The sequence below is a fragment of the Felis catus genome, chromosome D4, assembly GCF_018350175.1.
Source record: "Felis catus isolate Fca126 chromosome D4, F.catus_Fca126_mat1.0, whole genome shotgun sequence".
NCBI classification, from domain to species: Eukaryota; Metazoa; Chordata; class Mammalia; order Carnivora; family Felidae; genus Felis; species Felis catus.
Window position 1 is genome coordinate 10,702,855 of NC_058380.1, and position 17,285 is coordinate 10,720,139.

Here is a 17,285-nt window from a genome sequence, read left to right on the forward strand (position 1 = left end):
CAAACGCGGTATTAAAAAGGGGGAAGGTAAAAGTGCTCAATTGTTTTCGCTCTCATGTCTCCAGTGAGTGGACATGTCAAGTTTCTACAGTTTTGCCCACACTTCCAGTGTGAGAGCCACTGTTTTCTTCTCGATGGTGACTCCTCAACATTCTCAGGGGGACTTAAAACCTTTACCTCGACGTCGCTTAACGCCACACCATGTGGGCTTTGGTGCACCTGTAGGGAGGAGTGTGAAGCTGGACGAGACTCTCCGCTCTTAATTAAGAGTCAGAAAACAAGCATCGCATGTTTACCTTGGCGATGAGAGCCCGGAGTGTTGCAAAGCAGTGAGTCAGGTAGGTGGTGCTCTGATCACAGCTCAGAGAATTCACCAGGACCCTTAGGACACCTCCCAGCAGGCTGTCTTTACAGTCCAGAGCCGAGCTTGCCTGGGGAAGTGGAAGAACAGCATCACTGAATCCCTGTGCGGTGCCAGTGAGCGGAGGGGTGAAGACACAAGGAGGCACTCTTGACGATTAGCACAGCGGTACTCATGTTCCATCTCTCTTGATCTAACATGTTAAGGGTTTGGGAACTGGCCACACACATCAACTAATGCCATGACAGTTGAAGACCTATTTGCAAATGACTTTATTCCCAAACTCCCAAATCGGGGGCAACTGGGTGGCTCAGTCACTTAAGCATCTGACTTCCGCTCAGGTCATGATCTCGCGGTTCGTGAGTTTGAGCCCCGTGTCGGGCTCTGTGCTGACAGCTCACAGCCTGGAGCCTGCTTCGGATTCTGAGTCTCCCTCTCTCTCCGCCTTTCCCCTGCTTGCGCTCTCTCTCTCAAAAATAAATAAGCATTAAAAAAAATAATAATAAAATCTCCCAAATAGTTTGGGACTTATGCCTACTTCTGGGCTGCTAAGTAAGTCATAAGGTACCCCTCCCCCCGTCCTGGACAAAAGCTCTTGGAATGTTCTTTCTTTGTACAGAAGGTGCAGCTTTCTTTGCGGGTTTCCAAACACAATTGTGGGCCTCCCGGTAAAAAAGGGGCTGCTCGGGGGCAGCGGTGTCCTAAATAGAACAGCAAGACTACCACCACCGAAGATAATGACAGATAAGTGTCATTTCCTTGAAAATTAAAAACAAACCAACCAACCACATTTGGAGGATTGGTGTTAAGTCTGTAGCACTCAAAGCAGTGCTGGATAAAGATATAATCAATATGATGCCAAGGACTTAAGATATCTTTCGTATCTTTTTGTCTTTATTTTTGTGATATTTATATCACATACTTCCTGTCTTTATTTTTCCACAACAATTGCTTTGGTGTTAGAAGGCTTAACAGCGTTTCAACAATACTTCTTTTCCTAGCTACGAAAAGCGGCCCCGGACCTACTCAAATAAATGACGTCTCACTGGAAACACGGGGACTCACTTCTCAGGTTAACCAAAAACCCATTATCACGTAGACTTCTTGCGAATTCTTGGAAACATTCACTTGGGAGATAAAATTAGGATGGCCAATTGTATTTCTGCAGAGTTCACAGTGACTCTATACTTTTCTGCAGCGGGGATGGTGAAGTCATGGTACAACTGACTTTCCTTCACCAATTTGTGCTCCGAGCAGACATCATTATGCAAATTTAGCATCTTTATTTTTTTTTTTTAATTTTTTTTCAACGTTTATTTATTTTTGGGACAGAGCGAGACAGAGCATGAACGGGGGAGGGGCAGAGAGAGGGAGACACAGAATCGGAAACAGGCTCCAGGCTCTGAGCCAGCAGCCCAGAGCCTGACGCGGGGCTCGAACTCACGGACCGCGAGATCGTGACCTGGCTGAAGTCGGACGCTTAACCGACTGCGCCACCCAGGCACCCCTCTTTTTTTTTTTTTTTTTTTTAATCTGGTCCTGTCATAATCTTAGCTCTCATACTAGACATCAACCATAATTCAACTGGAGTTGACCCACCAACAAACAAATAAACAACAGTTCTATAAAGAACTGCTTATTAATGTCCAGTAAACATATTCCTGGTGAATAGATCAGATGTACGTTGTCCTCACCTGGATAATGTTTTCCTGCATATCCAGGATGATTAAATTTGCTTCTGTAGCCAGATTGCCACTGATCAAGGCTTCTTGATCTAACTCTGCCTTTGTTCTAAGGAAGAAAAAAAAAAGGAGGTCAAATTAAAACGCATATCAAACCTGGCCATATTCCAATGATGGCAATCTATGCACCAAGGCGTAAAGAAATGTTCTGAGGAGTCCATCTGGGTGAAAACAAAGGAGCTGGCTACAGGTAAAAAGGAGTGAAGGGTGCTTTCTGAGATTAGGGCCTGCTTAAAAAGATTTTCTAGGTAAAGTCCCCAAGTCATCCACAGCCCCACTATTACGAATAACGATGACAATTACAGAAATAACCAAATGGGTAGAAAAGCAATTATTGGTTGCTACTAGCAACTGGGCCAGCCAATCCGATTGGTCGGGACATTCTTGTATTTCATGCATGAGAGTCATCTCTAGATGTGAGTCAAGGGAAGCCTCCACCACAAGCCAGAGGGAGTGAGGCCAGGTGTGATGTGACCTTGGCAAACAACTTGACTGCTGGATTAGAAAAGAGTGGTGCTTCTGCACTGGGGCTGGGAAGAGTTAGTCTCTTGACTTCCCAAAGACCACCTTGGGGTGGCTCAGTCAAGTGCGGACCTTTTGTTTCTCCCCAGTGGGCAGCAAGGTTGCATTCCTGTGGATGTAACTGGTTATTACCCATTAGGGAATGGGAAATCGCCTGGTGCTGCTTCTCCACGAGGGTTCATTTTGAGGAACCAGAACGTTTTAGGCACTAGTTTATGAATTCTCCTAAAATCCAGGTGAAGCTAGAAAGGGTTATTCTGTATCATCTACATGTAGTGGCCAGGAGAGGGAAGTGCAAAGAATTAATTTTCCCATGATGCTCCCGAGGCCAAAATGTTGCCACGGGAGTTGGGGCACGATGATGTGAGCTCCCAAGTCTTGGACCACGATCACCAGCTGTTGTTGAGTCCTCCTCACCCAGCAATGGGAGCAGTACCATTCCTTCCATACCCCCGAGGGCTCAGAATCAAGATCTCCCCGGGGTTTAAATGTTTTCAAGCTTACGCTAGGCTCTCTGGTCTCAAACCACGAATTGTTTCTCATTGTACAAGTGATAATATTTGTATAAGAAAAGTGAAATATAAAAGCTATTTTTAAAAAAACATACTGGTAGGTTTAGATTTTGAGCAATGCTCTTCAACAGAGACATAATGAGGGACACAAATGTCATTTTCTATTTTGTAGTAGTCACACTAAAAAAAAAAAGTAAAAAGAAATAGGTGGAATTAACTTAAAATATTGTATTTAGTCCAATACAGAAAAAAAAATTGTCCACGTGTGATCACTATAAAAATTACTAGTGAGATCTTTCACGTTCTTTCATGGGCACTACATCTTCCAAATCTGGCCTCTATTGTTCACTTACAGCATTAATGTGGCTACTGTATTGGACAATGCAGACCTAGGTCTGGTTTTTGTTTTGTTTGCAATTGTGCTAAAATACACATTTTTTTAACCATTTTTTTAACAAAAATTTTCATGTTTACTCATTTATGAGAGACAGAGCACAAGCAGGGGAGGGGCAGAGACAGAGGGAGACACAGAGTCCGAAGCAGGCTCCAGACTCCGAGCTGTCAGCACAGAGCCCGACGCGGGGCTCGAACTCACGAACCGTGAGATCATGACCTGAGCCGAAGTTGGAAGCTTAACCGACTGAGCCACCCAGACGCCCCAACCATCTTAACCATCTGTAGTGTGCAGTTCATCGGTACTAAATACGTTTATATTTTCATGCAACTACCGCCACCACTAATGTAGTTTTTAGAAAGCCTACGAGCCAGGCCTTTAAAACACTAGTTCTCAAATTTGACTGCACAACAGCATCGCCTAGAGAGTTCTACCAAATACTGATTTCTGGGTAATACTGCTGGGAAGTCCTGAATTAACCGGCCTGGGGTCCATCTGGGAGCTAGGAGCTTTAAAAGCTCCCCTAGTGAATCTAATGTTGAAAATTACTGCTCTAGAAGAAAGAGAGCCCAAATAATTGAAAAATGATCTGAAAGAAAAAGGTGAAAGACACCGCTGTTATAATTACAGCAACTTTTCCAAATAGGTAAGGGGAACAGTGACAATTTTACCATGGTTTCTCTTGAAAAAACAAACCCGAAAAACACCACATCGCCCCTGATGTTCTGAGGAGGTGAACCTGTGGCTCACGTAGCTCAGGGCTGGGAGCTGACCCAGAGAGTGTGGAGAGGCTCCGCACAGAAAGGCTCAGTGTGGTGTTATTTCTGCAAGCAACAGGGGAAGGTTTCCCAAAACATCAATCTATGCAGCCCAGGAAAAGCACGTCTTCTTAGGCTCTGTTCCTAATCTCAGAGGGTAGCTGGCCTAAGCACCTAGGCCGTTCCACAGCACGTAACTACATGCACGTTTCTTTCACTGGGATTCTTTTGGGAGGCGAGGGGCTCATTGCCTGAACTAGAATTTGTGGATTCTCAGAACCAAATATCTTACAAATCAGTTCAGGGAACTTAGAGCAAGAATAAAAGAGCCAAAGCAAATGGATATTACTAATGAGAGCAACAATTAGGCTTTGCCTGTAACAGATGTAATAAATAAGGGTTTATTTCCATAATGTTTTAAAATAAATTTGACTCTCAAAAGTCCCGCCTGTGGACCCGGAGTGAATCATTCTCGTGGTGATAACAAAGACAGTAACTCCTATTTACTTGGAAAACAACACTGTTATTCAAGTCTGCCCCACCCCCGGGGTGGGTGCTTCATACCCGTGGAGATTTGCTACCTCCACCCTGTCAAGTGGGTGGGGTGGTGTCTTCAAACATACAAAGTCTGGCTCAGTGGAGCCCGAGATGCACCGGGCTATATGCCGCAAAGAGGAACAGCAGACGTGAGCATTCTATTCAACATATTTGGTTTTATGTCCTTATATATTCAAATTTCTACACATATATATCTCATACACTGCAATCCAAGCAGAATTTTTCCATCCATTTTTTTATGTTTTTTCTGATAACACCATACATTATTTATGTATATGTACATATATGTGCATATATATATATACATGTGTGTATATATGTGTGTATATAATATATATTTATATCACATATAATTTATGTATTGTTTATAACATTTATATGTTTCTATAATTCTATTGATATTTATATAATACACCTATATAATTGTATTGATATTTACATATTAATAATACATACTATATACTTAATTGTACATATACATATATGATTAAATATATTAATATATAATCAATAAATATTAACATGTATAATCAACATATATTTATAATTATGCAATTATATGGCTATATAATAGTCATATAATTATATTAATATTTATATGATGCATTTACATAATTATATTAATATACATATATCTTACACGTGGCCATCCTAGGAAATACAGGACAGTATAAGGAAGGAAACATCCATTACCTCAATACCCAAAGAGAATCACCCAAGGAAAACCACTGTGAATATTTTGGTAAATTTCCTTCTAGTCTTAAAATGTGTTTATCCTAAGGGTGCCTGCATGGCTCAGTTGGTTAAGCAGTGGACCGTTGATTTCGGCTCGGGTCATGATCTGGCGGTTTCTGAGATTGAGCCCCGTGTCAGGCTCTGAGCTGATGGTGGTGCAGAGCCTGCTCTCGATTCTCTCTCTTCCTCTCTCTCTGCCCCTCCCCTGCTCGTGCTCACTCTCGCTCAAAGTAAATAAACTTAAAAAAAATCTATGTACTCTAGGTATTTAGAGACTTAAGATTCTACTCTAAAATCAAGTGTCTGTCCTGTTCTTGTTTACTTAACATTATATCATAAGCATTTCCCATATCATGAAGTTTTAATACCAACCTAACACTGCCTTACATCGTTCCCTATTCTTGAGCATTTAGGATGTTTCCACTTAAAAAAAAAATTGAGCAATACAAAAAAAATCTCTGACTACACATTTTGTACACGTTTCCGGAACAGCAAAACGAATTTGAATTATGTGGTCTCGGATGCCCTCTCTTTTCCCCATCAGCAGCTTTCGTCAAGCTATCTGAGATTGCTAAATATTGGTTTTCTTTAAATGCCTATCAATGTGATAAGGTTTTAAGAGCTGTAAATCATAAGTCCTTAGATCTTTGATTATCCTGGGTCCCTGGAAGAACTGAATCTACACAGATAATGATGTTTCATTTTCTTACCCTTGGAAGGATGTAGTTGTTTCAGTAATACAAGGAGCCTGGGAAAAAGAGCTTTGGGCTTTAGGTAAAAGTAGCACAAAGTTGCCGAGAGACTCACTTATCTTGCTTCTCATTAGCTTGCCGCCAATGTGTCTGCTCCTTCCTCCATCTCAAATTTTCATTTAGGCCTGGAAATCGGTCATTCCCTAGGAGTTCAGAAATGCACGAGAGGAATTTGATTAGCATGAAACCCTCGAAGATAACCAGAAGTTCCGTGACAAGCCCAACAGAGAGGACTGAGTACCGTGTCTCTGGTTAATGAGAGCCTGTGCCGGATGCCGGGGACAGGCCTCTGCCCAGGTCCCGGCTGCCTGCTCTCGGATGGACAGCCTACAGCTGTAGACCGCTTGCCTTTGTGGAGGGTTGGTGAGCGCATCTGTCATGAACAGAGGTTCCAGGGGAACTGGGATTCTCGGTGAATTACTGAAGCGTGTGGGTGTTAAATAAGGGCACCCAACCACCATTGGAAGAGCCGAGCTCCCCACAAGTTCTCAGCCACTGTGTCCCTTCGCATAGATTGAGCTGTCACTCTGCGTAACTTTGAGCACAGTGATGAAGACTGAGCATACCTGAGCACTTTCACTCTATTCTACAGCGATGAGCAGCCTTTCTGAGATCATTCCACAGGCAGGGTCCCTGGAGGACTGGAACACTCTGACACCCTCAGGGGGAAGTCAGCTGCAATCTAATAACACCCTGAATGATTCGGGGAGATGTTTTTAGAACCAGAATTATCCAGTGTCTTGACCACGCTCTACAGAGACCTGTCAAAGGCCCCGATGGAGAGGCTTCAACCTTGAGAGAGACAACATGCCATCTATCCTATGATTCGCATTCTTGGATGTGGCCTTTCCCAATGACAAGCGTTAAACAGAAGACACATTTGGAGACACTTCCAGGGTTCCTGTGACCTCAGGACAGGAGCTTTTCCTTGGAAGCACACAGCTAACATTCTATACACCAGGCACAGAATCCTAGCATCTGCTTGTCTTTATTATCCTAACAGCTTAAGAAAGTGCTAGTGTGTCTACTTGAGCTGTGAAGACAGTCTTCTTCACAAAGGGTGTAGAACTCGCTGACAGAAAGCAAGGAGGGGCAAGGCCGACATACCTGGAGCCCGGCAGCGTTTCATCATCTCCCCCCTGGCCCCTTCCCCGCGGAGCAAAGCCTCTTCCAGCCTGGCCTTGACATCCCTTGACTTCTGCAGGACTTGGGTGCTGACTTTGTCAGAACTCTGTTTTCCCTGGACAGGACAGAGGCAGAAGGACGTTTAGTGTGGTGAGATCTTTGTCCACAGGGAGAACCGTCAAAACACAACACTCCACGGCGAACAGCGGCCAGTTGGGACGTGCGTCATATGGAGATGCCGTTTGGGGGATCCTATGGCTGAAATCCTGTGAATGAGAATGGGGTTCTCTCTGCAGAAGGCAGAAGTCCTTCCCCGGAGAAACGACCAGATGTAGAATGCAAAGAGGTCACGGATCTTAATACAGAAGAAAGAAAAACTCATGATGCATCCATTCCCCAAGCAACAGGGGAGCAGTAGTAACAAGGTAGACCTGAACCTGGGAGCTAAGAGGCTGGTGACAGGCTGAGCCACCGCACGCTCACCTTGTACTCAAAACACGAGACACAGATGAAAAGGAGATCTAAAATCCTGTTCAGTTGCATGGACGGCAGGTCGGCGATCCACTTCCGGATGAGGGTCTGGTCGGCGTTTTTCATGATCCACAGGAAGCAGATCATGAGGTTCCGGGTCGTGTCGGCATTCAGCATGTTGTATTGTTTGTAGGGCTGCAAGGAGGCAGATGGCGGGATGGACAAAGGAAGGAGTAGAGCAGTGGCAACCCCGAAAGCTTAGGGGATGCTGGTCTCTTAGAACACCGTCTTTGCAATTGTTCCCCGGCTGGGGAGCCGTTCCCAGGAACTGGTCCTTTCCTGGGCTAGGAAGCCGTGTTCCCTGAGCGTACTCAGCAAAGGGGCTCACATGGGGCCATGTCTGAGCCAGACTTCTGGCCACGTACTGGGTGGGCCCTGTGGCTCAGGAGCAGTGTGGTCTGGTGGTCTGCCCCGCCTTGACCAGCTCCCCCGCCCCCCCAACTGCCACCGCCCCGTCTAAATGATACAAAGGGGCTTCTTGTCTGCTAAGATTCCACGTATTTCTGCTTCAAGCTCGACACGGGAGCGCTGAACTCAGAGCAGAGAAAAAGACTAGCTAGGCTCCAGAAATATCCCAACTGTTCAAGTGTTAGCTTCTTTGTCAGGGTCCAAAGTACAATATCAAGGTCACGAAGGGCTCAGCAAATGAATCAAATCCCTAATTTCATGGGGTCCTCTGTGCTGGGACTTCAATCATAATCCATGATTTGCTGGGGGTCGGAGGGCGGGGGACGGGGGAGCTCAGGCTATTTGCTTGAATACCTCTGCCCCAAGTGTTCTTTTTAGAGTGCTGAGCACACTTACTTTAACTCATCAAATCAAGACAAAGAACAATATGTGGCCGCAGTCTTGGTTCATGCGGTGTAGCTAATAATCCAGAGGAATGTGACATCGCGTGCTGCGAGTATGTGAGGGAAATGCTGGCTTGGGGATGAATGATAGGGCTTATGAAATTAGCTCAGTTTTTCTGAGTATGGTGACAAGAAGAGATGAAAACCTTAGTGATGACTTCCCAGGGAAGATCCTCTAAGGGTGGACTTTGGGCGTTTGGGCATTTGCCCCTGGAGGCAAATAACAATGTAAAAGGCAACACCACCTCCGGCAGCGAGCTTTGCTAATATGCACATTGGAAAGGTGGAGGAGGTCATACAACACGGTATTTCTCAAACCGCAAGACGATGGGTGACGTCAACTCTCAAATGTCCTTTCTCTTTCTTCTATCCCTGCCCTCCAGCCCTCCCGGGGGTGTCCAGGGGATCCAGCTTGCTAAAGTGCTGGAGGGAAGCAAGGAAAACCATCCAGCAAAGCAGCCTTAGGTCTATGTAGATGCCGCCTTCCCAGGAGGCAACTGAGCGGTGTTCTCTGTGGATGTATACCCCACGTTGAAATGCAAAGTTCAATTAAGCTGGACGAGGCAGCACTGTCACTGTCTGCCGAAGGAAGAGTCGGAGCTCATCAAGGGACAGAGACTGATCCCACTTCAAGTAAATCAGACACGGTATTCCTGGAGAAGCCCCTTTTAAGCCCAGAGTCTGTGCAAAAGGACAGAACTATACGACTCCGGGTTTAGGCTCCCTGGGGGCCCCAGAAAAGTTGAAGTCTTTTGCATGAGAAGCCCCCACCCCAAGCACCTGGCCCCCTTTGATCATTTTTTTGGAGGCAGAAATAGTGTGAAGAATAAACACAGAATAAACACAGCTCCAGCCTCCCACCCGAGGGAGCTGTGGTTTGATCCTCTTTGCACTGATCTCAGATATCCCAAGTTCACCTCTTTCCCGGTGTTCTAAACCTTGAACTCAGGCACCATTGAGACTGCCCGAATTTGAACCATCTGCGACTGTGCTGCCTCATCGGCCCCATTTCCCTTCCCAAAAGCTAGCTTTACGCGGAGGCCTTTCGGGATGGAGCAGAGGCAGACCTCTCACAGCCTGTTCTATTCTGGGTTCCAGTAGGCAAATATAAGAACACGCCCACCAGAAGACGGGAAAACACACAAAAAATAAACCAGAGAAATGTGCATCAACATACCAGGGAAGAAAGCATTGTTCCACTTGTCTTCAGATTAAAATTATTTCCAGCTATGGCCAGAGCCACATTCTGGTTAATTGCACCGGCTCCTTCTTGTTCTTCATCTGAGCCATTGGCACGATTTTTTCCACTACGGGCATCTGCAGCTGTGGTGAAAACATCATCGCTCTTACCATACGATCTAAGAATTATGCCTCCTGGTACTTTATGCAAAGAGTTGAAAATTCATGCCCGCATAAAAATCTGCACATTTATAATTGCCAAAGCTTGGGAGCAAGCAAGAGATCCTTCAGTAGACGAATGGGTAAATACACTGGGGTACATCTGAAGGAATATTATTCAGCGCTAAAAAGAAATGAGCTATCTAGTCATGAAAAGAGTTGGAGGATCCTTAAACCCATTCTCCTAAGTGAAAGAAGTCGATCTGAAAAGGCTACATGTTATATGATTCCAACTATATGACACTCTGGAAAAGGCAAAAACGATAGAGACAGAAGAAAGTTCAGTGGTTGCAAGGGACTGGGGAAGCGGGATGGAGCAGACTGGGCACAGCACGGAGGGATTTTAGGGTAGAGAAACTATGCTGAATGACATCACAATGATGGATACATATCATTGTTATGTTTGTCCAGATCCATAGAATTTATAACCCCAAGAGTGAACCCTAATGTAAACCACGGACTTTGGGTAATTATGAGGTGTCTCTGTAGGCTCATCCGTTGTAACCAATTTACCCCTCTAGTAGGGGATGTTCATAATGGGGGAGGATGTGCATGTAGGGGCAGGGGGCGCATGGGAAGTCTCTGTGATTTCTGTTCAGTTTTGCTGGGGACCTAAAATTGTTATTTTAAAAGTCTTAAACAAACAAACTTTGGTGATGTCAAACCAAAAACACTATTTCCCTGTGTCCCCAACCCACTACCCACCAAGAGACTGATACTTATTCGTCACTGAAGTCAGTACAGTAATTTAAAGCCTGATGGTTAGCATTATTTATCTGCTGCCATCTCCAGGAAAAAGCAAGCAGGCTACTAAAAGAGACGAAATGCCCAGCCCAAGATTCGGCTAGAAATTGATTTTTCAAATTGTAAAAAGAAAGCTCTCATAACACTTTCCTGTGATATAACATTTAAAAATTTTTTTGAAGTTTTTATTTAAATTCCGGTTAATGTAAAATTAGTCTCGGGTATGTAATAGAATATTTTTTACTCTATTCAAATATTTTAAATAATGACCAAATAGAAAGGAACCTATAATCACAGAACTAATCGGTTCCTTATAAAACAAAAGGCAAATACCACCAATTCAGCAACAATGGATTGAATTCCAAATGCCTGAAAGGAATCTTAATTTATCATCCGTATATAATGTCGACATGCTTCTATTTATACGTAGGTCTAGATGTATGCAACCAAAAGGTTGGTGTTTAAGAACACCACCAAACCACACACAAAGTTTTTGCTTAAGCAGTTCTTTGAAAAGTGTGTTAAAATACTCACAACTGATTGATTCATTAAAAGGTCATATTTTGCTGGACTTGTCAACATCCTAAGTATTTGGACCTTCAATTTTTCAGAAAAATTAGCCTGCAAACAGTATTTCCTTCTGCTAAAATTCTGAAAACAGAACTCACATATTTTTAGAACTCAATTAAAAAAAATCAGGCCCTATCTGTGCTGAAAGGCAGCTGAGTTTATAGACAAATGGTGAAATGAATAGCATGTGGAAATTATGTAAGATCTGATCCTATCAGGATTAATTTGAGGATGGTCTTACTTCCCTCGCATACGCGATGGGTCAGGTTAGGAAAGATGGAGAGAAGGATACAAACACCTGCCACATAAAATACTTCTATGGAAGGGCTCTCCTTCATCTTCATCACACCCCTAAGATACAGAATTGTCACCACACTGTCACAGTTGAGGGAAAGGGAAGGGAAGGCCTTGAAAGGTGGAGGAACTTTTCAGAGGTCACATAGGGCAATAAATGGGCTGGAACTTGAATTCACCTGTTTCTTTTTTAAATTGTTTTATGTTTATTTAGTTTTGAGAGAGAGAGAGAGAGAGAGAGAGAGAGAGAGAGAGAGAGAGAGAACGAAAGCAAGCATAAGCAGGGGACGGGCCCAGAGATACACACAGAATCCCAAGCAGCATCCAGGCTCTGAGCTGTCGGCACAGAGCCCGATGCGGGGCTGGAACTCCCAAACCGTGAGATCATGACCTGAGCCGAAGCAGCACTCTTAACCAACTGAGCCACCCAGGTGCCCCACAGCTATTTCTTTCTTAAAAATTATATTCTTCATAGTGTATCTAAGGATTCCACATGTAACTGATGCACTATATTACCTCTAATAATGGAATACTTTCACTGTTTTCCCATTTGTCAGCTACATCATTACTGTAAAGGCCAAAGCACACATCCAGAAACCATTGAGATTTGAAAGGCTCAGGGGCGCCTGGGTGGCTTGGTCGGTGAAGCATCCGACTTCGGCTCAGGTCATGATCTCACGGTCCGTGAGTTCGAGCCCCGCGTCGGGCTCTGTGCTGACAGCTCAGAGCCTGGAGCCTGTTTCAGATTCTGTGTCTCCCTCTCTCTCTGCCCCTCCCCTGTTCATGCTCTGTTTCTCTCTGTCTCAAAAATAAATAAACGTTAAAAGAAAAAAAAAATTGAAAGGCTCAGAGACCAACTGCTGAAAAGCTCTGATCCAAAGCGACTGATTTAGAAAATTCTCATCAACAAGGAAACTTAGGAGAATGTGTGTAAAAGTGGTTCCCTGCTTTGGGAACAAACAAGCCATAGGTCGGTCTTTCTTTCTTTCTTTCTTTCTTTCTTTCTTTCTTTCTTTTTAAGATTGTAGTGTTTTTTAAATGTTTATTTTTTGAGAGAGTGTGTGCATGCACACGAGTGGGGGAGGGGCAGAAAGAGGGAGGCAGAATCTGAAGCAGGCCCAGGCTCTGGGGGATTCTCTCTCTCCCTCTCTCTGCCCTTCCCCCACTAGTGCTCACTCTCTCTCTCCCTCAATATAAATCGGGCAAGCCTGAGGAGGGCTTGGTTCCATGATATGAACCAAAATCAAGAGCTCTTAACTGACTGAGCCACCCAGGCGCTTTTTTCCTGAAACATTCTTAAGAGAAAAGAGAAGGAATACCTTTATTTCAAGGCATTAGAGCAGTGACCTCCCGAGGGGGTAATTCTGTGAGTATTTCACCCTTTGTAATGTATGTTCTATAAGGTTCATTATATACCAGCAGATGAATGAGTGAATGAATAAAAATTTTTTTTAATAAAATTTAAATAAAATAATAATAAAATAAAATAAAATAAATAAAAAAATAAAATAAATAAAAAATAAAAAAATAAATAAAATAAAAAAAACAAAAATAAAATAAAATAAAAATTTTTAACGTTTATTTTTGAGAGAGAGAGAGACAGAGCATGAGCAAGGGAGGGGCAGAGAGAGAGGGAGACAGAATCCGAAGCAGGGTCCATCCAGGCTCCAAGCTGGCAGTACAGAGCCTGAAGCGGGGCTCGAACCCACAGACCGTGAGATCATGCCCTGAGCTGAGGTCGGACAGTTAAGCAACTGAGCCACCCAGGTGCCCCATGAATAAAAAATAGTTTCTAAATGAAAATAATACACAGGGCTATGGCCCTTTACAAAAAAAAAACTTATTGGGGGCGCCTGGGTGGCGCAGTCGGTTAAGCGTCCGACTTCAGCCAGGTCACGATCTTGCGGTCCGTGAGTTCGAGCCCCGCATCGGGCTCTGGGCTGATGGCTCGGAGCCTGGAGCCTGTTTCCGATTCTGTGTCTCCCTCTCTCTCTGCCCCTCCCCCATTCATGCTCTGTCTCTCTCTGTCCCAAAAATAAATAAAAAACGTTGAAAAAAAATTAAAAAAAAAACAAACTTATTGGAACCCCCCCAAAAACCCAAACCCCCAAAACAACTTTTTGGGACCTATGTTTAAAAGGTCTTGGGGCGCCTGGGTGGCTCAGTCGGTTAAGTGTCTGACGTCAGCTCAGGTCATGATGATCTCCGGGCTCATGAGTTCGAGCCCCGCGTCGGGCTCTGTGCTGACAGCTCACAGCCTGGAGCCTGCTTCGGATTCTGTGTCTCCCTCCTCTCTCTCTGCCCCTCCCCTGCTTGTGTTCTGTCTCTGTCTCTCAAAAATAAATAAACCTTAAAAAAAAAAAAAAAAAGAAAAGGTCTGGAGGGCACCGGTGTGGAAAACTGCTCACACAGTCATGTTGGCATTAAAGCTCATAAGAGAAACTTCGTTCGGCTGGGGCATGAGCAGGGGCCCTCCTCAATCCCAAGAAGGAAACAGAGGCATCCTCACCTGTAAAGTCATAGAGTTGCGGCAAAGCATCCAAAATGATGCCAACCAGAGGCAGGTAAAGGGCAGCGATTTTGACCTTCACCTCTGGTTTGACGCAGCGCGGGTCCAGGTCGTGAGAGCTTAGGAGGCTGTGGACGGCGCTGACGGCTTTCCTTTGCACTTTGCTGATCCTAATGGCGCAACACAGAAGGTCAGAGGTCATGGTGAAGGGAGATGGACCAAAACGCTCTCAAACAGTAAGGAGGGACCAGAACAGCCCTGAGCGTTGCGGTGACAATGGGACCAGAACAGCCCTGAGCATTGGGGTGACAATGGGAAAACCAAGCAAAACAGGGTAGACGTGTCTAGAATCGAGGGACAGACTGCCTGCATTCTGGTCCTGGGTCTGCTGCTAGCATCACGTGTCAAAGTCCATCATCTTGTAGTATCAGTACGTGATTCCTCTGTATTGTTGGGTAACATTCCACTGCATGGAGAGATCACATTTTAATTACCCATTCATCAATTGACGGACATGGGGATTATTTCCACTTTTTGGTTATTATGAATTATGGACACTGCTTTGAATATTTGTGTATAAGTTTCCGGGTGGACATAAGTTTACTTCTCTTGGATATGAATGTACTTCACACCTCAGAGTCGAATTACTGGATTTTATGGTAACTCTATGTGTAACCTTTAGAGGAACAACCAAACTGTTTTCAAGGGTGGCTACGCCATTTTACACCCCTGCCAATAGTGTCTGAAGGTTCCATTTTCTCTCTGCCAACACGTGTTATTATTTATCTTTTTTATTATGGCCATCCTAGAGGGTATGAAGGTGCTATGGACTGAATGTTTGTGTCCTCCCAGAATTCCTATGTTGAAACCTAATCCCCAGAGTGATGGTCCTAGGAGGCGGGGCCTTTGGGAGATTACGTCATGAGGACGGAGCCCTCATGCGTGGGACTAGTGCCCTTAGAAAAGAGACCCCAGAGAGCTCCCTGGCCCCTTCTACCATGCGAGAATATAGCAAGAAAATGGCCATCTATGAACTAGGAAGTGGGTCCTCATCAGACTCTGAATCTGCCAGCGTCTTGATGTTGGACTTCCTAGCCTCCGGAACTATGAGAAATAAATTTCTGTTGTTTATAAGCCACCTAGGCTACAGTATTTTTGTTACAGTTGACCCAAGCAACTAAGAGAGAAGGGGTCATAATCTGGCTTTGATGTGCATTTCCCTGATGGCCAACGATGTTGAGTATCTTTTCATGTGTTTGTTGGTCATACCTTCTTTGGAGAAATGTCTATTCTGATCCTTGCCCTTTGAAATATTGAGTTATTTGTCCTTCTGTTATGGAGTTGTAAGATTTAAAAATTACATAACAGGTACAAATCCCTTATTAGATCTACATTTTGCAAGTATTTTCCTCCCATTCTGTGCACTGCCTTTTCATTTCCTTGATGATGTCCTTTATGTCGCCCAAGTTCTCACTTTAGTGAAGTCTAGCTTAGCCATTTTTTTTTTTCTTTTGTCGTGCCCACTTCTGGTGGCAGATCTACTTCTGGTGCCTGATCCTATTTCGTGGAGATTATCCATGTGACTTCATCTAAGAGTTTTGCAGCGTCAGCACTCACATTTAGGTTTGATCATTTTGAGTTAACCTCTGCACAGGGTATGACATGGAGGGCCCGACGTCATTCTTTTGCACGTGGATACCCACTGGTCCCAGTGCTGTCTGTCGGAAACATGACTCTTTCCCCCATTGAATTATTTGGGCACCCTTGTCAAAAACCAATCGACTATCAATGCGAAGATGTATTCCTGAACTCTTAATTTAATTGCACTGATCTATATGTCTATCTTTGTGTCAGAACCACACAGTCTTGACTACTATTGTTTTGTGGTAGGTTTTGAAATCAGGAAATGTGAGTCCTTCAATTGTGTTCTTTTTCAAGATTGTTTGGGCTACACTGTGTCCCTTGAATTTCATATGAATTTTTAGGTTCGGCTTGTCAGTATCTGCAAAGAAGCCAGCTGGGATTCTGAGTGGGGTTACACTGTAGATCTTGTAGATCAGTTCGGGGAGTAACGCCATCTTAACAACACTGAATCTTCTAATCCATGAATATGTCATGCCTCTCTGCTTTGTTTAGATCTTTTTATTTCTTTCTAAAGTGTCTTAGACTTTTTGGCATACAGGTCTTGTACTTCTTTTGGTAAAAAATTTAGTCCTAAGATTTTATTATTTTTTGATGCCATTTTTAATGGAGTTGTTTTCTTAATTTCATTCCACATTGTTCATCACAAGTATATGGAAATATAATTGATTTTTGTATATTGATCTTGTACCTTGCAACCTTGCTGAACACATTTATTATGTTTAATGGGTTTTTAATGGCTTCCATAGGATTTTCTTTTTTTTTTTTTTTTAAGTTTATTATTATTTTGACAGAGAAGGGGAGAGAGAGAGGGAGGGATGGAGAGAGAGGGAGAGAGAGAACCCCAAGCAAGCTCCATGCTGTTAGTGCAAGCTGGGCCAGGGCAGAGAGAGAATCCCAAGCAGGGTCCATGCTCCATGTGGGGCCTGACGCGGGGCTCAGTCTCACGTACCACGAGATCATGACCTGACCCGAAATCAAGAGTTGGACACTTAACCAACTGAGTCACCCAAGCGCCTCGTAGGGTTTTCTATAAACAAATCATGGTATCTGTGGACAAAGATAGTTTTACTTCTTCCTTCCCAATATGGGCGCCTTCATTTCACTGTCTTGCCTAATTGCCCTGGGTAGGGCTTTCGAAACAACAATGAATAAAATAGAAGTGGCAAGAGTGGTCATTCCTATCTTGTTCCCGGTCTTACAGGGAAAGCAATCAGCCTTTCACTAATAAGTATGATGCTAGCTGTGGGTTTTTCATAGATGCCCTTTACCGGGGTTGAGGAAATTCT

At 44.0% G+C, this 17,285-nt stretch overlaps 1 protein-coding gene across 5 annotated transcripts in view; it reads right to left on the bottom strand.

The window, feature by feature from the left end:
* Positions 1 to 17,285, bottom strand: part of DOCK8 (dedicator of cytokinesis 8) — a 231,730-nt gene that overhangs the window by 35,376 nt on the left and 179,069 nt on the right. For all 5 annotated transcript variants that reach the window (XM_045043274.1, XM_045043273.1, XM_045043275.1 and 2 more), the window contains 7 exons: positions 14,356 to 14,525; positions 10,018 to 10,163; positions 7,942 to 8,124; positions 7,441 to 7,573; positions 6,389 to 6,476; positions 2,055 to 2,151; positions 296 to 430 (listed from right to left, as the gene is read on the bottom strand). In XM_045043274.1, the coding sequence (XP_044899209.1) occupies positions 296 to 430; positions 2,055 to 2,151; positions 6,389 to 6,476; positions 7,441 to 7,573; positions 7,942 to 8,124; positions 10,018 to 10,163; positions 14,356 to 14,525 (952 nt within the window). The remainder of the gene's footprint in view (positions 1 to 295; positions 431 to 2,054; positions 2,152 to 6,388; positions 6,477 to 7,440; positions 7,574 to 7,941; positions 8,125 to 10,017; positions 10,164 to 14,355; positions 14,526 to 17,285) is intronic.